The sequence below is a fragment of the Centrocercus urophasianus genome, unplaced genomic scaffold (genome assembly GCF_019232065.1).
Source record: "Centrocercus urophasianus isolate 14NV4802_14NV808 unplaced genomic scaffold, USGS_Curo_1.0 seq_13, whole genome shotgun sequence".
Lineage (NCBI taxonomy): Eukaryota > Metazoa > Chordata > Aves > Galliformes > Phasianidae > Centrocercus > Centrocercus urophasianus.
Genome location: NW_024884475.1, coordinates 49,407,097 through 49,431,217, shown reverse-complemented (window position 1 = coordinate 49,431,217; position 24,121 = coordinate 49,407,097). Strand labels below are relative to the sequence as shown.

At 38.1% G+C, this 24,121-nt stretch overlaps 1 protein-coding gene across 4 annotated transcripts in view; it reads right to left on the bottom strand.

The window, feature by feature from the left end:
* TENM3 (teneurin transmembrane protein 3) overlaps positions 1 to 24,121 on the bottom strand; it is a 383,293-nt gene that overhangs the window by 161,286 nt on the left and 197,886 nt on the right. For all 4 annotated transcript variants that reach the window (XM_042811517.1, XM_042811518.1, XM_042811520.1 and 1 more), the window contains one exon: positions 5,500 to 5,709. In XM_042811517.1, the coding sequence (XP_042667451.1) occupies positions 5,500 to 5,709 (210 nt within the window). The remainder of the gene's footprint in view (positions 1 to 5,499; positions 5,710 to 24,121) is intronic.

Sequence of the window (24,121 nt, the reverse complement as noted above, 5' to 3'; positions counted from 1 at the left end):
CTCCGTAATAAGCTACGAAGTCATGTATAGTTGATTTGAAACACACAGACAAGAGCTCTAGGAGGTTATCCAAGTCTGCCTTTTTCTGGGCAAATGCAATCTCATGTGCATGATTCTGACCTTTTTATTTATTTTAATTTGATGTTACAGGTGACAGAGCTTCTACAATTTCTCTGGAGACAGCCTTTGACATCATAATACAGTTCACTAGTAGGATAGTTTTTCCTGACACTTTGTTGAATCCTTCCTCTCTTTATTTTCATTCTATTGCTTTTAATTATATCTGTGTGGTATGTAAAATGCTTCCTTCCATGCTGAGTTGCTGGTTTCCATCAGCACTTAATTAGCCTTTAGACTACGTGATGAGTAGAAGTTTTGTTCTCTTACCTATTCCCATATATTAAGTTTTGTTCTCTTACGTATTCTCATATATTATTATCTCCACCCTCTTAAATGTTTTCCCTCTGATTTATCTGAACAGCAGACTAGCCAGCAATAATACCATAATAAGAGAAATTGACAGTAATTTTAAAAAAGCAAGATGCCCCAGATCAGAATTTATACTCCACTGATGTTATACCCACAATTCTCTCTTTTCCAATGCATTTGCATGCCTGGCTCAATCTATATTTGTTAGTCAGACCACACCGCAAATTTATGTCTGATTTGCTGTTCAGTGTTACTAAAAATCTCCAGGACCATTTTTCCTCTTCTGCCCCCGCCCCCCCTCCCCGAATGTTCTACATCTCAGGCCAGTTTAAAATTTTCAGTTCTAACATCACCTTATTAGTTTCTGGCTACACAATTAACGATCTTTCCTTGTCCTTTCCTATTAACTTTTTGTCCCCAGTTGGTACTCAGAACTCTCACTATTTAGTATCGCTGGGAAACTTTATTAGTGCCATTTTTACTCCTTCACATAATTAACGATGATGTTAAATAAAACCAAGATTATAGCATATCCCCATGATGTGCTTTAACACAACTCCTAGTTTGATCTATTATTCTTAATTTATTATCAGAGACTACTTCAAACCAAATGGGACTGAATTCATTTTTTAAAGCAAGATGTCTTTGGACCAGTGTCAGACCTGAAGACAAATTATGTGTACTGATACAACAATGACAAAATTTATCATGACTTACAAGATAAGAAAAAAGATTAATTCAATGAACAATGCTTAAGATGACAATGAAAGGAAGGGGCACCTAGGGAGTTTTCATGGAATTCACATGGACTGTGAGTTCTTCGAATGATAGAAGGAAAAAGCAGCAAACATACACATCAGCAGAAATGCCCAAACAGCTTTTAAGCATTTGATCCTACCCCACCCTGTCTGCACCTCCTTCTCATCCAGCATTTTTCTCCCTCCTTTTCTTCTTCAATAATCAGAACTAAATTGCTCTTTATTACATGGCAGACAACTGCCTGGCCACTCAGTTTCAGTTCAATATTACGTGTGGCTTCCCTTCTGGAAAAACTACAGCAAGGAAAGTTCAGAATGAGAGCTAGGCAGTCTTTCGCAGACACTTAAACAAGACTGCCAGTAAGTGCAGAAACCAAGGCCCATCCTTCTAAGATGTTGAGATGACTTACTTTACTGTGGCTCTTAACATTCATAACAACAGGTTATCTCCAACCTTCTTGGGAAGTAGCACAGGTACAGAGGGGAACCCACACTGTCCCTTGCTTTTGGTGTAAAACAGGAGGTCTTTCTGTTCTCTCAAGAGAAACTACAAGAACTGCAAGATTGGAAGAGCTGTCTTAAGTCCACCACTAACTTTTAACACAGATTCCCACATTTACTGTTCAATTTCATTTGTTTTTAGTGAGAAGAACAAGTTAGAAGTTGGAGGATATGGAAACTACAGATTGCTTAGTCACAGTGGTATATATTAACTGAGATATCTTGGCAGAAAAATAAAGCATGATAGTTGAAGGGTAGATTTGAGCAAAACTAAAAATATCCATTTCAAAGAATCAAAGAATTGCAGGGGTTAGAAGTGACCTCAAGAGATGATCGAGTCCAATACCCCAACATCTGTGCTTTGTGCGTGCCTTCATAATCTCTTTCATGCTTGAGCATTTGGTCTGCATTCTCTCAGCAGCCTGCAGCAAAGCTAAACATTTTCACTTTGAATTTTTGACATTGTAGTATGAGAAAAACAATAGGCAATTTCAGTATGACAGATACGTTTACACAGCCTCTCCCACCAAATTCTAATGAGTCACCATGAACGAAAGTTCTCAGATTACCAGAACTATACAGTAGAGCATTTGATGTCTGCAGTTACTGATAATGCACACTGAGATCTCCAAATACGAATATTTTTTGTTCCAAAATCAGTAGACCAATAGCCTGACTGATGGGACGGAACCAGTAGAGTACGACTGAACTGCACAGTGGAGAAAAGGAACAACAAAAAATCTAGGAAACTGAAAGCTCTCAAATTTGTATTCTCCTGAATTTCACACCTGTTAAAGCACCTCTTTAAGAGAAATCAAATGTTTCCTAGCAAACTGTGCACAACAGTCCTTGTCTGACATGAATTTCTAAAGCTACTAGCAGTACCTTCCATTAAGACCACTTCTTGTGAGCATCCAACAGATGGATTTTAATAATTCTCACTTCCCATCTTCCTAATTTCTTAAATGAAAGCTAATCCGTGTTGATAAACAAAAGAAACCCAAATGTGCAGATTAGCAGAACTCTAACCACAATCAAATCCTCTAAATTTTAAGGATGTTGCTATATTCAACAAATCAACTCAGACTAACAGAAAACAAATAGATGTTTGCACAGGCTGAAGAGAAAGTAATTTAACTTGTACTCACAAAAAGTCAATATAACTGAAAACGGTAATAGAATTATTCTGTCAGCACCTTTTCCATCCTAAATGCTTTGAAAATGCTTCCCCTAGCTAAGATACCTAACAAAATTATCCAAAAATGTAACACTTGAGTTATTGTGTCATCCATTAAAATCACGTAGAATGGAAGGTTCCTTTGTATTTAGATGCATTAAAATAAGATTGGTGAAAAAAATGACATTCTTCTTTGAGAGGAATATCCTATTCATGCTGTATTAGCATTTTAGCTGAAGAAAATACACTAAGAGTACCAAGGGCCACAATTAAACAACTTTTATTTTCTAGTGCAGATCTGGAGAGATCTATCTACTAGTAAAAAAAAAAAGCTATGCAACTATGCAAATCACTAAGTAGAAGTTATGAGTAGCATAGAAACAATTAGCTTGATTACTAAATTCAACCACTGTCTTTTTTTCTCCTCCACAAAGAACACCATTTTTTCCATCTAATAAGTCAGCAGCATAAGATGTAAGAAACAATATGAATCAAGCAAGTAGATTTCCCAAGCAATATTCACATACATGCTGGATGAAAGCATCCTGTTCCTTAAGAAATGCAATCCCTGATCCTGCTGCTGAGTGACTCATAGCAAACCACCTATGGTTTTCTCATCTTCCAGCAAAAAGAAAAAAAGCAGCAATACTTGAATTTCGTCAATTACTGACATAGTAACTGCATTCAGCAAGTTCAAGCACTTCTAAAAAAGTCTGATCTTGGGAAGAGGAAACTAAGTTCATTAACTGTATTATGTGACTGCCAGCAATACTAGATTATGAGTGTATGTGTATCACTGATTCCACTCTTTGACAGCATGAAGCAGCAACTGCAAGCACTTCCATTGGACGTAATACAGGAAAGGGGTGAATTACAGACATTAGAAGATAGAGGAGAACGGGAAGCACAGAGGAAAGAGAGAAGGTAAGAGAAAAATAAACTTTTAGAGCATGCTGGTTGTCCCTTCTGGCTAGCCACAGTCTCACCAAAGACAACTCTTTTAATGTACGCTATGGTGTTAATTCTTGCCCTGTCAAAAAATAAAAACCAAACAACTTTGTTTTGCTCAGCTGACGGGCCAAGATTTGACTTGCTGTGGGATTAGCTGAACTTATTTTGGCTGGGATGTTATCAATTGCAGAACATTCCTCAAGGTTGACCAACCCGCACTGACAAGCAATTCCCAAAAGTTTCAGAAACAGCAAAGTGCCAAAACCTAGAGGACTGATGAATACTTAGTACTTACTTGATCCAATGACTTTAAGAGGCTAGGAGAGCTAAAAATTTCATCCCAAACATCCAAAATTCTTAGCAGCTTTCTCTTGCTACTGCATATCTCATTTGCAAAGGAGGGGGGTTGATGGATAAGACAGCAATCCAAATGTATTGACTTACTGAACTAAACCAGCCTACCTTTTGGATAATGCATATATTATCTAACAAATACCACATTCATTGACAGAAAAGAAACGAGACACCTGCATTACATAACCTGCATTATGTATTACCATGCTTTTGAGAAGTCCTCATTGATTAAAAATGGAACGAGTTGAAAATGCAAAAATAAACCTGTAATGCTCACTTTTCAAGAATTTAAGCTCCTACCACTACAATCTCAACTCGTCTTTTAAAGCATGATGCCTTTTCAAAATAAAAACTGTCAAATCCATGTGCACAACTACTCTTAGAAGATTAGTTGAGACATAACAGTAAAGTAGCACTTGTAGTTAGGAAGACCGTTTCACTCCGCAAAATAATTCTGTCCAACAAATCAATTTGCAATCTGTAGGCAAAATATTTCTCCAAACCCCCTCTAGTGACTGATGTGTAGGATGGTTCATTGCAATCAAAAAACAGAAATGGCTCCATGAAACCAAAAATTCTTGTTCCAGACTTTGTTGATCAACCCCAAGAAAGCTTATTCAATCATACAACAACCAAAAAAGGAACCATGTGCCTTTTTTTTTTTTTTTTTTTTTTTTTTTAACAATTAGAAAGATAGATAAAAGGTCAAGATTCTTTTTCCTACAGCAAGACATATAAGCAAGTACTTGTGTTTCATTCTCATCTCTCTCCCAGAGGTTGTTCATACTAGTTGGGAGGATAAGAGCCACAGTAACATGCACTTTGGAGCTGTTTCTTCTTTGACCACACAGCTTTCTTCCACTACAGCTGTTTCCCTAACCTGCAGTGCCCTATCCAGAAACATAAATCCTCTTCTCCCACCTAAGGGGAAACTAAAGCAGCAACTGGAACCTTTTAAACTTGATGAGGTAGTAGAAGATACACTTTACATTAAAAAGTTACAGTTTAACAAACTTCATCATACCCTTCAAAATATAGAAGTAAAGCCTAGTCGTTTGCAACAAACTGCATTACATAAGAAATCATCAATAGCTACTGCTTCATATGAGTACTGCATTCTAAAATAACTTAAATGGTCTTCAATACATTGAGTTTCTACTCTTGCTTATGCTACAGTACTTTTGAAGTAGAAACATCATTGGCTAAATTTCAAGTAAAATCAATATAAAATATGAAGTCATTTAGATACTTTAATTTTACTAGGCAGTGTTGTAAGAGGATGGAAAGTAAAAGGGAACTCAAACTATGGACAAAGCGTCCTCTTCTTACCATGACCTGGGACAGACACTGAAACAGTACCGGTCTGTACTAGAAAAGAGCTGGTAGTATAGTCCTCATCTGTATCAGAGTCCTGAACTGGCTGGTTGGCATTATTACTTAATAACCACCTCTGGTTGTCATGGAGATTGGGTGATGGAGGAGGGGAGTGTAAATGTTCAGTAACTGATGGACTAGATGAGGAGGATGGCATGGGAGGACCTATAGGAAAAAAAAAAAATTAAAAAAATGGGTCAAGATATGACATGAACAACAAATCAATTCTTCTTTGCATCACTGAAAGCCAAATTGTCTACCCCAAATAATAAAAAGATGGAAAAAAAAGTAAGACAACATCATGTAATATACTGGTTTAGATGCTTTACAGTACATGAGGCAATGCCATGATTTGCTATTTCAATGTACAGTGCCTATTGCTCTTCTAAAACTCCAACATCTCTGCAAAACGGAAAGACAGAAGAGCTGGTGCCAAATGAAATAAAATATTTGCTGTGCAACCAGTTGGGAAACATAGCATTTTCTATTTTTTTAAGCACTTATTTTCTTAGGCCACTGTCAGAACTGAAGCAACTCTGTTTTGTCTAGCAAATACTAATACTTATGTAAAGGAAACACACGCACACTGCACTCTCTTTCCATTCTCATCTCGCCTAACCAGGTGAACTAGCAGAACAAAAGTACTCAAGCATATAACCAAATACATAGTTTCCTCTTTCAGGGGAACATACCTGTATTTATGGAAGAAAATAAAACAAATAAGCAGAGAAACAAAAACTGTTTTCCAAGTTTACAGATACAGGAACTCACAGCCTTAAATTGCTACCCTACGAGTTATCCTAACAAAAAGTTTTTAATAGCATTTTTTCAGACGCAGATACTATTTAAAACCCATTAGAAAGGGACATCTGTGAAACTTGAGTCCATCTGTACAAATTTTATAAAACACGCATATGCAATGGCTGCTTCCCATTTCCGCATCTTGCAATCACCGTAAAGACACCGTAAAGTCATCTGTGCTTAAGGAGACCACTCCCAGTAGATAGAGGCCAATGCCACGCCTGAGCTTATGTGGTCTTCCTTAGTGAGAATTTGTTTTTCAGAATACCAGGATTACCTTTTTTCCTGAAAAAAAGCAGGGCACCAGGTTGTGTAATAGTATCCAATCTGATATCCGGAACAAGTCCTCTACTTAGAGGACGCGCCTGTCAGTGTGGAGTGCCACGATCCTTGTAAATTTACCATATGCACCTTTGTGCAAGGATTAAGGGGGTAGAGACCACCCTACACTACAGTAGCTGTGATTTCACTCTTCACAATGGAATACCCATATTTGTGTATTTGTTCTGACACTGTCCAGGCATTTACTCAGCTCTCTGACATCTCTTGCAGGTACCACAGTCAAATTACATTTCCTTCTAGAAGAATCAAGTTAGCTGAGGCTGGCGCAGATAAAATACCAGACTTTTCAGGACTTCTGATTCCATACCTAAATTCCTTAAGACAAAGAAATGATCCTGAAGAGCTCCGCAGCAGTCACCACGCAGCAGTCACCACAGAACTGCCAGAACGTCCCAAATGGGCAGAAAAGACTAGCGTAGTAATGACTGTTGTGCTGTGAATCTGTTGCTCCTATATTACCCTCATTTCCTAAGGGGCTGTGTTGAGCTTGTGTCAGTGACCTAGAGAGTGCTTTTTCCACCACTGATGTGGTTAATGGAAAGAGCAAGGCAACTCTAAAGCTGACTGAATGGTAAAAACAACAAGAAAGTGTCTTTAGAACCAGTAGGAAGAAGCAGGTTGAGAAAGTTGGCATATATGATGGAAAAGTGAGACTCCTCCCTTTGTAACTTAGCACCCCCAGTGAGGGAGCTGTGCCAAGCCTCTTTCCATCCCTTCTCCTACATGCTGCACTGAGATGCAGACTCAGCTGTGGAGACCTTCCTCAGTTCTAGGGAAGGCAGCCAGAGTTCTTTCATAGCTAAAAATGAATACAGCTAGGAGAGGAGATGTCATTTAGATAACTTCTGCACAAGTCCTCAAAGCCAAGACCGTGTTAACACATATGGTGATAACTTGGTACTGTCTCCGTTCTTATTTTATTGGACTCACCTACGGAACTTCAAGCCATCTCACTATCACAGTTGTTAAACAACTTCCTTGAGTACGTTCATCCTTCAGCACAGTGCTTACCTCATGCATGAGACTGACAGATCCAACTACTAAGTTCAACTTTTTGTACTCTTGCTATATGAATATAATAGCTAAATGAATATGATAGGTTTAATACTGAAACAGAGTTGCCTCTGTTATCTCCACTGGGCTCTAGATGCAACAAACACTACCAATAGTATTTAAAAGCAGATTTAGCTTTACATGGTGTAAGAATAAAGTAGTTTGGCAGTCTTAAGTATTTTACTGCCTGCAGGTGGGGAGTTGTAACAGATAACGAAGCAGCTTTATTACATAATTTCTGGAAAAAAAAGAAAAAGATATTAACTTTCACGGATACCATTCATGACTAAGAACCTAAATTTAAAGTAAGGGAAAAAGAGGGCTTTTCTATCATCTAATCATTGGTATTTTATCGTACTCTATAGCATAGTTGTACTGGAAAAGTGCAGTACCTCTCACTGCTATATTAAAGTTTAATATAATAATAGAGCTGGCACGGATAACTTGAATCAACGTCTCTCCCTCTCCTTTGTACAATGCTAAAATCCTGATGAAGAAAACAATTTTTTTCATCCACATTCAGCATAGCCTGAGACATAACATCTTAGGAGCTCACTGAAACACATTAGGCCCTAACCAACTGGTTTCCCAGGAAAGAAACATGTGAGAACCTAGCTAAGAAGTGTTTGCTTAATTCTTCCAGGCCATTTACTTCCTCTCAGACTTGCAGAGAACAGTGCAATATATACTATTAACAATTTTAAAACACTTTTGGTTCTGGAAGGAAACCAAGCTCTTACCATTAATCAAGTAACTCCTGCATGAAACCCCGGGCTTATGGCTGGGGAAATAACAAGGATGAGGGAGTGACATTTTACAGTGCTCAACTTGGGAATTTGGAAGAAGAAAGCAGACATTTATTTAAGTTCAAGATAAAGAGCTACCAGTTTTTCTTGCTGCACCTTGATTTGTTATGTTGTTTGCCTTAGTGACCTGCATTATTTATTGAGAGTGTAATTAAAGCTTTCTTTATCACATGTCCAAACTGATTTAGATAACCACTGTATCTCATTCAGATAATTATTTTTTCCCAAGTAAAAACTAACAATATGTTTTGTTCTTTTGTTTTTTAAATTTAATTCGGAACACATCTCCTTTCCTGGTTTTAGACTCCTCTGAGTACAGAACAGCCTTTCAGATGTGTATTATCTGAAGCAAACCAGCATACCTATGGAACTTATGCATAAAGATGCTTTCAATATGCTTCCCTTCACTTCCTCAATTACACTCATTAACTTTCATATACAACATAGCCTTGACTACACCAACCATAATCACACAAGATATCCTATTGCCTGAAGATGTGTCATGTCCAAGACCTCTTAATTATTTTGCAAATTCCCTCATTTATCCAGATTTATTAATTGCCTCAACGCTATGTGGCTAATTGACACTGCACTGGTGAGCATCCATGCGGAAAGAGCGATCCTCAGGTGCTTTGGACTACAGTTTCTCAGTTCAGAAAACAAGGTGCCAGGTACAAGGCAGAAAAACAGGATTACGAGCAAATTTTCCACTAGCGTACTCAGTGAGGACAGCGAATGGAAAAATTAGGTGGTTATGCCTGTAACCCTTGCAGCAAATCATGCAACTTTGGTGATTTTTCTAAATCAATCTTATAGCAGCAGGCAGGTCGTTCCTGTCACGAAGTTGCACGGTCTACAGAGAACAGGGAGCCAGTGACAGCATGAGCCAATTCTTCACAAGAACCCTAGGCCAACCAGCTGGGAAGCGCATTTCTGTACAATTTCATCCAGCAATGGCAGATCTCTGCAAAACCTTAGTGTGAGCCCCTGTTCAATTCCAAGTGTAAAGACAGATAGCTATCTACGCTGCCATTTATAGAATAAGCTACAAGTTAAGAAAAAAACTCAAAAAAATTAGCACTAGAAGAAGAGGGATCATAGACATCATGCAAATTCCTTTCTGATTTTTTGTATGTGGAATGAAAGGAATTTCAAACTACTTGGTAATAACTCTTAAATCTTAGTAAACATGTTTAAAAATCACAAGAATCATTATGCATGGCAAAATCCAGTTTTGTTAATTAACAGTCTTTTTCCCTACAGCTTAAAGGCACACAATGATGCAAACAACATTTTATTCTAAGGAAAAGCAGAAATCATTTTTTTCCCCCTCCAACTTCTTTTGGTGTACATTCAGCAAGAATTTCAGTTCTTCTGCTTTGTCTCTTGCCCATATTTAAATAAAGCAGATTTTTTGTTTCTATTTTGTGACTTCAATGTAAGACAGTAAGCTATTTTCTACCACTAAAAAGTACACTTAAAAGTACTTAGATCTCCTCTATTAGATTTAAGAGGATAAACACACCTTCATATGTTGGTATTTTCATAATGGAAAACATATGATTTTTAATTAATTTTTCTGGAAATACATAAAGATTTCTCACATGGAAATACAGAAGTCTGCAGAAAATACAGGCAAACTCCAGTAGTATCAGCCTCAATATAGCAATATGTGAGGACGCTAATTATTTTTGTAAAGAAATAAGTCCCAAAACAAGGTAAAACCCAAAGAAAACTGGCTGTAAGAAGAATATAAACCAAGAAAGTTACCTAAATATAATTATGTTGAAAAAAAAAAATTGTACAATTCTGTTCCAGGTCTACATTCACAAAGTGACTGAAGTATATGGAACAGCATAAAATCAGCACTGGTACACGCAAAGACGATACAAATGTTGGAAGTAGAGGCGATGCCGCGTATGGAAAAGTATATGAAGGCACAGAAGTCTGAGGCCTGGAGAGCCTGGAAGCAACAGTGGCTTCTTCAGAGTGTGGGGGCCAGAGGACATGCTGGAAGAGCACTGCCTCCAGCTCCAGAGTCTCCAGGATGCCCCCACACACCTGCAATCCACACCTTACAGATGTATCTGTTAGGTCACTCACACCCTAAGCTTTAAAAATAAAGCAAAGCTATTAAAATCTTTTATACTTATTTGTATTATGAAAAGCAGATAAAACAATTACTCAGCTTTCATCTTTTATCAGTCACTGCATGTTAAAGCAGCACTTTGCTTCAACACCAGTGGGTATGTACTTGTATTTACACCCTGCATACTCACTAGATTTATTTAAGAGAAAATGGCATCAGACACTTTTGGAACATGGGATTCAAGAGAAAAGTAGGATGTAAGAGAAGCAATAGTAATGATCTCCTACTGCTGCAGGGTGGATGGACTGGGAGAGATGACCCAGAATGTCTCTGCAGAGCCCAGAAGTACACACATTTATGAAAACTCCCAAATAGAGTAGAACTCTTGAAACAGACACTTTACTGGTGGTATAATAGTAACAGGGAAAAAAGCTTATTTGTGATCTTTAAATTATAAATCTATACATGCTGCATAGTTTTTCTACTGGCATTACTATGTACTTCAAAAAAAAAAAAAAAGCATCTGAAAAGAAAAAATGGAACATCTAGCTTTATCAACTCACACCGCATAAAAAGTGTTGCAGGTTACACATTTTACAAAAGTAGTTTCACTATAAAAAATTTGAAGGGCTATTATTTTAATCTCAATCAGCATGCATAAATCCTTCACCTAACTCTTACGTAGGACTCCTGATGGATGCTTAAGGCAATCTAAGAGCCGACAGCTCTGTTTAGGCTGTTTAGCCACGGCAGAACAATGCATTTTTCGTTTCACAATCTTGGCAGCCCTTGTCACTGAGACTGAATAAAAAATTCTTACACTGGCATCTCAAAGCCAGAGGGGAAGAGGCTTATTTTGAAGTTAGTGGTAAAGAGTACTTACCGACTTCAACGTCAGTAAGAAAATGCTATTAAATTACAAATTGCAAGGTGGGTGCCTTTCCTGATTAAATTAATGGGATTTTTGCTGGTGATTCCATAGAAATGAAGTTTTCATGTTATGTTAAATGCCATTATGTCACACAAACCACAAAACAATCACATACTGTGCAGAATGTGTGTTATATACTTAACACCTCACTAACGCTAAGTATATATATTAATTCTGCACTTTGCTTCTGACAACAGTAGATGAAGAGATGCATTTTTTAAACAGTTAATGCAATTTTTCAAACTAGAATCAGACGGTCAGTGGTTTGTGAAGGTCAGAAATAACATCTTCTGGCTAAATTAATTAAAAATCAAAACACTTTCAAACAGGCAGTAGGATACTCACAGCCCTTCTGAATCAAGCTGAGATGAGTCTCTGCAATCTGCTGTACGACTTCCTAGTGTGCTGAAAGCTGTAACACTCTTAAACAGGGCACCTATACCATCCTTAACAAATTTACTGATAGCATCCCAAAGATCCAGTTTCCATTGTATTAGATGCAAATTGACAAAATAAAAACCTCCTGGTACACACAACCCTAAGCAGACAGATTTTGTATTTTTTCATCACTTCATATAACACAGTAAGTCATAAATAAGCAAGTTTTAATTGTAAACTTGTTTATTTATTTTTAATTCTGGACTCCCTGTGCATTATCCAACCTGTATGACTTGGCATTGGCATTTATCTCTCTGCTGGATACTGCAGCCTTCTGTAGTCAACCTGCAGTGACAGTTATCTCTTAATTAAAACTCTACATGCAGAAAGAACTACTGAAAATTGTTATGGCGTAACACACAAAGAATGATTATTTATAACCAACACAGTTCTTATCTACTTATACTAGAGTCAACAATTGTTGTTATTGTGATAATCTACCCAAGGGAATATATGCACAGACAGTCTTTTTAATACATGAACATATAGACATAAATCTATAAACAAACTTCTATCTTCAGCAAAAATCATTCTAGTGATTTTTTTTTAAATTTTTAATAATTGCTTTAAAATGCCTGAAAACTATGCATGCAGCCTAGTGTGGGTTTTCCATTTAAACGGTTTTGGTTTAGTTTTACACAGCAGATAATGAAACTGGAAACCCTGAATTGGAAAGTGCACTTCCCAAGTTCCAATTCTCCCTGAATGCTAACAAACCGTCGCTGTATCTCAGATGCAAATCTTAAATAAAAAATGATGCCCACTTTTCCCAGACATCCTTGAGAAGTTATGTCTAAAGAATTGTGTTGTTTTTAACTCACAAAATTGCAACTATTTCTGGAGATTGTGAAAGCTGAAATTTTACAAGATTATAATATGAGAACACTGATTTAAGAACAGAAGTAATTCATTAGAAAGCAAGAGAAATTCTAGTCCAATTTTTTTCCCCCTTCCTGGAAATATATTATGATAATTATGAGCCCGTAATATAAAGATTGTGATTGTTTTCTGAAAAAGATTTCACAAGAAAAATGTTTATGCATTACAACTGGCATTCGTTTCGGAAATGAAAACTTTGCCTTGAGTCTTTTTGTTGTTTTTGGAAATTTAACAGCTGCTGCTTAGCAGATTGCTAAATGAAAGAAACGCCCTCTTCTTGCAGAGGTCAGACTGCATGATCACAGCAGTTCCTTCGGTCCAGAGCTAAGGATGTGTTGATCTTTCCTTTAAATGGAAGTTCAACCTATAAAGAAACTGCAGATTCTTATCCTAACCTAACTATATCACTTTCCCCCTTCTCAGATTTTTTTTTTTTTTTTTAAATTTTTTAGTTGTATTACCTTACAAACAGGCAGCCAGGTGCAGACTGAAGGTCCAAACAGCAAGGCAAAAAGGTTCACGAGCCAAACTCAAAATCCAATCATCTCTCACTTTCAGTATTTAATTTAGGAGCTATTCTATTCAATTCAACTGTACTTGCCTCAACATTAACTAAAAGAACGTACACACCAAGTTGGAAAGGGAAAAGAAAGCTATTTCCAGGAGAATGGTTTTCTGAGTCAAATGAGAAGTTCCAGTTTAAGTGGTAGGTCTTAGTATTTTTAGAAGAATACTCCTCCTCCCTCCTTTGCTGTGGATTTTTGGACAAAAGCAAGCTGATCAAATGAACACCAGATTGCAAAATGCTTCCATTAACTCCTACCTATTTTCACTTACAATGTACAAGTTCTCTCACAGAAATGCCACCTTCCATTTGCTCATCTGCTAGGACACAAGATTGTGCATCCCAGCCTCACACATCACAGCCAGGACAGAGATACCAGCTCAGCAGACTTGTTTACACACAGCCACTGGCCACCATCTCATGAGCACTGGCAGCCAGTCTGTGGTGGATGAGCACAGCAGCTGTAGAAGCTATAGGGAAACAGGGCGCCAGGTCCCACTTGCTTTGCAGAGTCCAGCCCTTTCAAAATGACCTTAGACATTTTTGTAGGCCATACAAGTAAGAATCAGGAAAACACCCAATTTTTTTTTTCCTTTCCAGAAATGCAACTAAGCATCAATAACTGGGCTGCTGATATATGCTGTAAGTCACACAACAAGGCTGGACACTCTCGCAGTCTCTGTACATCCTACATTCACCCAACAACAAAGCTGAAGCCTGCTGTTTCCACTCCACCCTGACCTTTGTAAAAGACTAATTTTTTTTGGATGCTGATATCCTTTCAGAAGGCAATTCATAAAGAGTAATCACTGAAAAAAATAACCTTTGTGAAGAAATGCTGCTTTATTCTTCCTATCCGTGACATTTTATTATTAGAGTTGAGATGGATTGAGCCATGTCACATCTGGTTTATCATTCTTCCAGCATGACCCTGTGTTAGCCTATGTACCTTTTATTTTCAACGTTCCTTTGGGCTAAAATAGGGGGAGGGGGGAAAATCGCTTTTCTGAAACAGGGCAGGAAATGCATCTTGAGGAGCACAAGGGCACTTCAGGATATCTTTGGAAGGGAGCTGGTGAGAGAGTTGCTAAAGAGAAAATAAATACTCCGAGAATGACTCATATATCATCCAGTTTATAGAGTCAGGTAATTTTCCATCCTCATTCCTTCCACCCTGCTAAGAATTAATCTAAGGAGGAATAACACTAAATACCTATGAACTACATTGAGTTTTCTTAATTTTACTGAGCCCTACTGTCTATACAACAGACAGGGTGCCAGTTTTGTCCGCTTTTACTACCAGCGTGGCAGCTACTTCACAGTTCATTTTAAGGGAGCTGCATCTTTGAAGTCATACAGACTATAGCAAATAACTTGTTTTCTCAGAGATGTGGTAAAGAAATTTTGACAGAACCTAACCAAGAGCTGCCAAAGCCCAAGTCCTACTCCATGTGAAAGAAAACATCATGCTGTGCTGTTACACCCTCTGTTTTCCAGGAAAATAAAGTAAACCAGTAAAAATTCCCATTAGAATAAAATGGAAGAACTGTGGGATGCTTATAAAAGCATCAAGTAAGCAATGAGAAAGGGGACAGCATTCCTGCTTAGGAAACTTCAGACCAGTGAAGGAGCCCTGAACTGCACAGCGTCCACAGGCCTGAAGATACCAGCTTAGCAGTTATATTCAGCATGCGAGCTCTTTGCTGCTCTATTTTCAGGAGCTCTCCCTTTCCTGCTGCACTATTGAATTTTGTTCTGTGTCGAGGCTTTTTTGTCCTGCTATATTAAATCCAACTCCTTCACAAAGGAACTTTTGGGAAGGGAAGGAATTAGAGAATTACCAGAAAATTATCGACTGTTGTCTCACACAGCACCACTCTCACAAGCAACAGGACATTTACTGGACATTGATGTCTCATTACATCTAGCATGTAATTTATTTCTCTGCTGGAACAGAACTTATCAGCTTTGCCCATGTGGAGAAAATGTTTCTACCTCCGAAACAAATAGAACACCACAGGCAGGAAGCTGGAAAGCTTAAATGAAAATCCGCCACATGGTCACCAGAGCTCACATGCTACTGAATCCATGGTAAGACAGCAGTGTCAGAACAGGCCGGAGGTGGTATTTTAGGGACAGATTTTCAAAAAAGCCCAGTCTCATTGCGGGATGATTTAAGAAAACAGAACAATAAAAACTGCTGGGTACTGAGTAATAGGAACAAGTTGGACTCTTTCTTTAGGTGTCTCCGTAGATCTTGCATTTTGAACAAGAAAGAAAGAAACGCTGCTTCAACAAAGCCTCTTATTTTGGAGCCAAATATAAAACCAAAAATACTTAAACCGGTAAGAAAACATATCCAGCATTTGTAAAAAACAATGAACTTACATACTTCTCATTACTCTCTCCCCATACAAGAACTCATTATGAACTATTTTGACAACTTAGCTAAGATCCCCATTTGATAGCTTTTAATTAGTTTTGTAACATTTTCTCTGTATTTAAACTTGGCAGAACAGCACTGTGCTCTAGCTATATGTAAAATTCATACCCATAAATTTCAAATATATTTATTTATCCTTTGAACTGCAGGGGAACAGGCTTAACATTTTTCTTTTCCGAAGCACTTACAAAACCTTCCCATTAGTTTTGGAAGGTCAGAAAACATAGAACGGAGTTATAAGTAAACTCTGGCTTCAGACTAAACATGGAAGTTTCCATCCAAAAGTGCAATTCATAAAGTTATGAGCTAATGAACAACAGGAAGGTCAACAGTTTCATGAATTGTTAACTGTAAAATCCAGAAATAATAATGTAAGCTTTATTTTGTTGCCAATTTGACCACTTCAGAATAGTAAAACAAAGTAAGATAGACCACTCCAGTTACTTCTAAGAGGTTTTATCTAAATGAAAATAGGAAAGACCTGAAAGACTAGGCCAAAATACATACAAAAAAGATTCCGAAATAGGGAAAACAACTGTTTAAGCCTGACAGGAACCAAGGGTAATGAAAGCTCTTTACCATGCTGTTTCAGAGTCCTTGGGCCTTTGTCCAAACACCAACTGGGCCATTCAAATCTGTTGACAGACAGAGGTTAGCCATCTGCTTGAAAAGAGATGAAAGACAACTCTCATCTGACTGCTTAGCAAAGCTGAAACAACTGCACTTAATCTTAATGGTAGGAATCACCAGCTGAAGCTGTATGAGTCTTTGAGTTCCTGAAAAATTATTGAAGTTGAAGCATTCTTCTTTCAAGATGCACCTCTCAATACCTGTAAAATCTGCCAGCTAAAAACCAATTGCTACATAGAAAGCATTTAAAGGCATTGGTCTGGAAGCACTGCTTCGTAAAACTCAAATTCCTCATGTATCTTATTGCATAGGCTTTCCAAGATTATCCACTCCTTTGCATCCACTTCCATCTATCTCTACTTCCAAAACATCTACCACAACTGCTTACTGGCAAGAAAAAATGCATGAACAAATTCCTTATTTGATTTCTTTTTTTCCCCATTTGAAAAGAGTACTTTTTAGCAGGTTCTTGGCCAAGATTACATTTGTATACACACAATTCTTCTTTTATACAAAGAAGTATTGCAACCAATTATAAGAGCGGTCCCTGAAAAAGCCAACTAATGTCTTGACTTTGTCCACATTCATGCAAGCACAAAGTAAATAATTTTATATGATGCTTAATAATGCAACACTACATAAGAAAAAGACTATGCAGGAACACTTGCAAGCTAAACATATTCATTCTGAAAGGATCAGATTATGTGAAATGCAATTTGTAAATGAAGAGAAAGAGAAATAGAGAATTTAAACAAGTTCTACCCACATCTCACTTCTTTTGTACTTTGGCATGTTTATGCTTAAGTAACAAATAATACACAAACAATACAGTTTTTCTGTTGTAGTTGGTCTTACTATTTAGGTTGCTCCAAAAGTAATGACTCCTATTTACTTCAATGACAACTATAATGGATATAAATACCACAATAACACCATTTGATAGAGCAAATTCTCAGCTACAAAACACTTTTTCAACACTGTCACCACCATTAGCTATGCATTTTCTCCAGCAATGAAAAGAGCCTGCATGCCACACTCACAAAACTCTCCACCAGTAGTTGGTGACCCACTGTTTCACAGCTGCTATCATGGAGTAATTGCTAGAAAAATGTTACCCACACAGCCATCTTTCATCAGCTTGAGCAGATGGAAGTTGGAAAGTGAAACCCAGACTAAAGGATGAGCAAGATAGGACAATCCAGCCAAAGCTGACAATGCCTTCCATGGTCTTCAAAATGGAGCCTGGAATTATTGTAATACAAGAGAAAAGTCATCTTCTCTGGCCTCACTCTGGAAGTTCAAGCCTTCAGCTTAGCGTTGCTATGTAGCTGTTTAGGAAATTCAAAAGAATCACCCCTTTCCTATCCCAAAAGATAGTCCACATCACTTTCCTGCTGAGGGTTGCATCCTGAATTTCGTCTTTGATGCAGAATTCACATGTCACCACTCCACTGCCATTTTGACTCTGGCTTGTAGTGGTGACTTCGCATCGTCACTAGTAATGATCCAGGAAACAGTCACCTTCAGTTGTGTTGCTTCAATAGGTCCTGACAGACTTGCATATGGTGATCTTCCTGTTTCTGTGTGAGCATTTCATTCATTTGGTGAAAACTGTGACATTCCAGTGTTGCTACCATTATTTCCAATGCACTGAAGTCGACAATTCAGCTCCATACAAAATTCTGCAGATGAGCTGATCAAGACTTTCATCATTTCATGGTGTGAAAGTTGTGTATGGTCATTTGGAACATGGCTTGTTTTTCAAGGCACTGCTGAAACACTACCCACCACCTCACTGTGTTCACATGTACAGTTTGGTCTCCGTAAATCAAGCGACGAGGAATGTCAGTGGGTACCATGCTTTTCTGCATAGAGGAATCCAGTGACACGCTTCTGCTTCATGTGCATTTCAAGTTCAGATGTCACTCTGTCAGAGTGTCCCTCTGCTGCCATCTGTCACACAGCAACAACACTGAACAGAATACTAGTGGGAAGGTTCAACCTCTACTAGCACGCCACCAAAATCTGCCTCTGATGCAATCAGTCAGCATCATAAAATATGAGGAATTACTTTTGGAGCTGCCCTTGCACATTCTACTTGACTTAAATCTCCTATACTATAAATACCACAGCATCTACCTGAAGAGATGCAGACAATGTAATAATCTGCTTAGTTATCTGAGATGTTTCCTCTTTTTTATGGTTCTTTTTCCTTATGTATCTTTGAGGTATTCTAGTGCACCAAATAATCACTCATTATGTGTTTTCTGAAGCAGTTAGAGACTATAAAGTCTGTTCTTGGTCAGACTTTTTTACATCTACAAGAAGAAAACAAATCACAGAATACTTCAGAGTCAGACCCCATCAAACAGAGGAGGATGTTAATCAGCACAGTTTAATATAAATTCTCTGTCATACTGCTATTAAGATTATGCATGCCATGGTGAGCAGTTCGAAATATTAAGAACTATACTCAAATTTCTTTTGAATAAAGATAATATATCAGCCTATAATATTCATCAGCTCATGCAAACTCTTAGAAATCCAAGTTTCACTGCAAGTGTCTTTCTGGATCTGTTTATTTCAGAAGATGCACTATGAACAATGTTATAATAAGTTCTACTATGTTTTAGCCATAAATGACTCATGCATCACTCCATTTGAAAGAATAAAATCCTAGCATGCAAGTACAATATGTTACTGCAGCTGTTCCATGAGAATAACAACATACCCATTTGGAAGGCAAATACATTTACGGAAAAGCCTGGCTAGCAGAAAAAGCAGAAAACAATTTATTATAAACAATAATATACAACACAACTGCTTTATTTGACATTTTTATGGTTACAGTCTGTTTTCATAGAATCTATTGGATTAAAACGCATCCAGCTCTTTCCCTCCCACTCCCGGCTCAAATTATCCTTCACTGATGTTATCAATGAAAAACCCACTAGTTTTCTATTAACTGGGCTTTGGAAGAGGGGTTCTCAAACTAGTCAAACGTAAAGTCGCTGGACAGAGTGCACCAAATTATTTATTTGCTTCAGGCATATCTTATCCTCTTACCACGATCCCAGTTTAAGTACAGAAACTCAAGTTTCCTTTTCGCTTTGGTTAGTAAAATATCATATTTTTATCTTACAAACTTGCAAAGGTTACAGACTGAATGTTGCAAAGCTGGCAGGCAACATACCTTGGTGAATTCCATGACATGTTTAAAGAGAAGGCAGTGCCATCACCGTCACAGCACCTATGACCTAGAGACAAGGCTTCCTGATGCCTCTATCGTTCCTATTAAAGTTAAGGCAACCTTTCCTTCTGTACTTTTTTCCCCCTTCTCTCTCCTTGCCCTTTTATTCCTATGCACCTTTCTCATTAGTAGACAACTTTATTTGCCTTCATACTGCAATTAAAAGTTTCACAAGTTTCTTCTGTTACAAATTAATGTAGTGTAAAAAAGAAGTGAACTTGCACAGAAATTAAAGACAAAAACAGGTAGAAGTGTTTAAAGTATTCTAAGTTAAATAATTACGCCATTTAACATAAACAACTGGCATATCAAAACAGAGACCTTTTATAGTGTTCAGTTGAATAACCTACATTGAATAATTTGTGGTACTGATATACTGACAATGCCATTGTTTCTTCCCATGAAAGAAACACTTAAAAGCAGTGCTCCAGCTGGATACTGATGAACACTTCTAGATAGAATAACCCCCAACCATTCCCCAAAAACAGCTGCAGACTCATCAACACAAGATCCCAACTACCTTTACTCCCAGACGTAAATACAGCATTGCATCTCACCTGGTTAATGGGACATTTTGTCCATGAGAGACACAAACAGGATGAGGATGCAATCAATCACAGAAAACAAATAAGAAAAAAAAAAAAACACTAAAAAAAAAAAAAAAAAAAAAAAAAAAAATCGCCATCACCACTTAGCTCAATTCAGGCCAGCGAGTTACATCTGGATCTCCCCCATTCCAGGAGAGTGCCTAGATGAGATCTCAGCTAGCAAGAGAGCAACATGTTCTCCTTCTCTTTTTTCACAAAAATCTTTTAAAAACTGTGTTTAGTCCCTCATCAAGACGAATGCCAAGCCTGCTAAATTCTTCTATGACACTGAATTCTTGTTCTTCTGCCAGCCCTGGTTATGTGTGAACATTTTAGGTTCCCTCAGGCATTTATTTTACTACAGAGTCCTGAAATACTTAAGTCTATTAAGACCTAAAATAAACATGCAAAAGTGAGGAATCTGCTAGCTGTTCTTCCAGTCTACATCATAAGGATGTATAGATCATAAGGATCTGCCTACCCCAGAGAAGTTTGGAAATTATTCTCAACAGTGCCACTGAAGTTGTGGTACATTGGACAACCAAAGTCATCAAAACATTCAAGCTACAGCTGGGGGTTCAACTCCATTGGTGCCCATCAGAAGGAGGTCTGGGAGGCTAGTTTGAAGTGCCCTGACAGGGTCGGGCTGTGCAGACCACTTGAACAAGTGTGCAGCCTGAGCCTAGTGCATAATACTTTCCAGAAACAGTGCATTTACTAAACAATCATAATGGCTGCTTTGCATGTGCACTGCCCTGGGTCCATGCCCAGCTAAGTCCCTGTCTACTCTCTTGCTGCCAAAAAACGAAGGACCAAAAAATAACTAACATAGCTTAGCCTCACTTACCCTCCTGGCTGAAAGCTCTTCTGAAGCAGAAATGGCACTCACCGCAAGCTACACTGGCCTATTCTAAATAAACTTCCAAAATCTTCTTGTTAAACAGTTCCTATCCTAGAATGTTCAGGTGACTGTTGCACAGATGATGACAAGTAGTCCTCAGGAGACCAAAGCTCAAAGTTGATATAGTGGACCAGATTTAACGCGGCCTATGTGCCACGTTATACAGTATGCCTATATGAACCTTGCAGTTGATCATGTCTGAAAAGACGATCAAGGACTAAAGGCCTCCAAATCCTTGCCATTCAGATCTGCTTTTTTTTTTTTTCCTTCATATGAAATCAGACAACTGCCTCTTGACAACACCGAAGATTAGAGCACAGGTACCTTGCCTTTACCCCATTTCTGACCCTCCCAAGACAGCAGATAGGTAGAACATCACAGACAAAATTCCAGAAGAATTCTCTAAAAACCGAGAATATGCTTGGGAAAGATGTGGCAAGGCCTTCAATTCTGTCAACTGTATTATTTACCACTAAATAACAGGGCTGGAGTAGAACGTGGCCATTTGTTTACACTCTTTCCTTGCATTCCTAAGAATTATGAGGGTACTTGAGCTTCCTGGTCTGTCTACAGTAATTGAAAAAACAAAGACGAGGAATTAAATCACTATTGAAAACCCTATATAAGCAGAGTTAGTTAATACAGGTATACTTACACTTAATCTTTCCTGCCACTTAGTTCAAATTTAAAAATCAGACTGTGTTAGTTCATTCCATTTATTGCTTGTACTTCATTTAGCCTCCTGTTTTGTCACCTCACCCACCCTCATCTTCACAAACTGAAAACTCATCACCACAGAAATATTTTCTTCCTAAAATCTGCAGAGTTTCAAAGCCTATCAGGGAAAGTATTACTATTTCAATTACAACAACTGTCTTTCCTCATGCCTCTAATATGAGAATGACAGTGTACCAGGCTGAATGGCACATCTGTGACAAATCACACCTTTTGCTCCCAAACACATGTGATGGAAGAAGAGAATCGGTCACTTCTACTGTGGACTGACAGGACACGAAACACAGAGCAGCATAAAGTCAGAGAATCAGAGCTCCAGCTTTTATGTCACATGGGACCCTATGAAAGGCCACAAAACCCATTCTGTAAGATAAAAACACAAGAACAGACTTCCTTTGCTCTCCCTCCACCCTGAGTGGGAAGGTGCTTTTTTCAGCTGAACTTCGCAGTCAAATTGTAGTTACGTTTCCACAGACACCTGAGAAGCGTTTTGCCTTGCCTCATTTGTTTTGCCTTCAAGCAGCAAGTGGAGGTGCTGCAAAGTATTTCACCCACAACATTCTCCTGCTTTGTGGGATGGGAACCCCACTTCAGGGAGTTAAAAGAGCTAAAAACAACAACAACAACAACTGAACCGACAAGCCAGAAAACCAGCCCCAGGCGATTTGAAATTTAAGCCTAGTCTAAAATCCAGTTCTGAACTCTCAAATCTGAATGTGTAATACAAAGATATTCAAAGATATGGTTGTGACCCCAGATTTTTCCCTCACTTACTCTAACAACTCTTAACCTCACTCAGCTTTGAATGACAGCTGCACAAGAAGGAATGCCAAAGGAATGTCCCCTATTATTTCAACACCACAAAAGCTTCACGCAGCAACCAAGCATGGCACAAGTGCATGTTTATTATCCACCAGCCAAAATGTGACTAAGTCAAATAAGATTGATGATTACTGATGGAGACCATATGTGTCTATTAAAAATGAAACTGTTCAATTAAAAACACTGCTTCTATTTGATTCTTTCTAGACTACTGCAGTTTCAAACGTTATCTCAGCTTTATACAAGTGAAATAGCAACCCTCTGTATACACTCAGGATTTTAAATGTCTCTTTCTTTGTTAGTTTCTATTAGTCTTCCACACCCCAACATGGGAAGTGAGATATGGAAACAAATTGAAACAGAAGATATTACTAGAACTTTCAAATAATAGCACAATCAGCAATTTTAAATCTTGAAAAACTGCGCTCGCCTAATTTTAAATTTGTGACACTGGTAGATGCAAGAATCTCTGCTGTGCTAGGCATTACAAAAATGCATAACAAACCCCATAGTTCTTTCTCTGTGCAAAGTAACAAATGGCAAATACCATGTAGCATTTCACACCAGAGTCACAACACAAGGGCAGAAAAGCAGAATTACTGCTGATGCCACACCACCTCACTACACAGTGCTTTGCTAACCAAGGTCTCAAAGGCAGTTAATGTGTTGCCAACTTCTAATACAGGTTCTACAAAAGACAGACTGAAATCTGAAAGCTTGGTCTATTCTACACTGAAGCCACCAAGTTTGCAGATGATGCAAAGGCAGGGCAGTAAGGATGAGGGCAAGTAGTGAAGAACTGCATAAAGACATCAGCAGATTGAGCAACTAGATGATGAAACGGTAAATTAAATCCAGTGTGGATAAGTGTAGAGTGATTCACATGGGAAAATATAACCTTAACTTCACATGTACAGTGATGGGTTCTGAGCCGAATGTTACAGCTCAGCAGTGAGACCTTTGGGTTACAATAAATTGCTCCATCAAGATGTCAGCTCAGCACTCAGCTGCCACAAGCAGCAGCGCAAATGCTGGGTATTGTGAAGAACTGAACAGGAAGCAAAATGAAGCCCATGATTATGCCACTTGGTAATTCCATTCAACTGATAAACAGCCCTGCTTCCAGCACAGAAAAAGTTAAGAGACGTGCCTAATCACTAAGTATTTTCCATTGAAGCTAGGAGCAAAACAGAATTAAGCTTAGTAAGGAAGAGTGACCTACAATTATAGGGACAAAGACACATGTTCTAATGCACCGACAGCACCTGAGTTTCCTAATAGTTGTGTCTGAAGTCAGAATTCAAA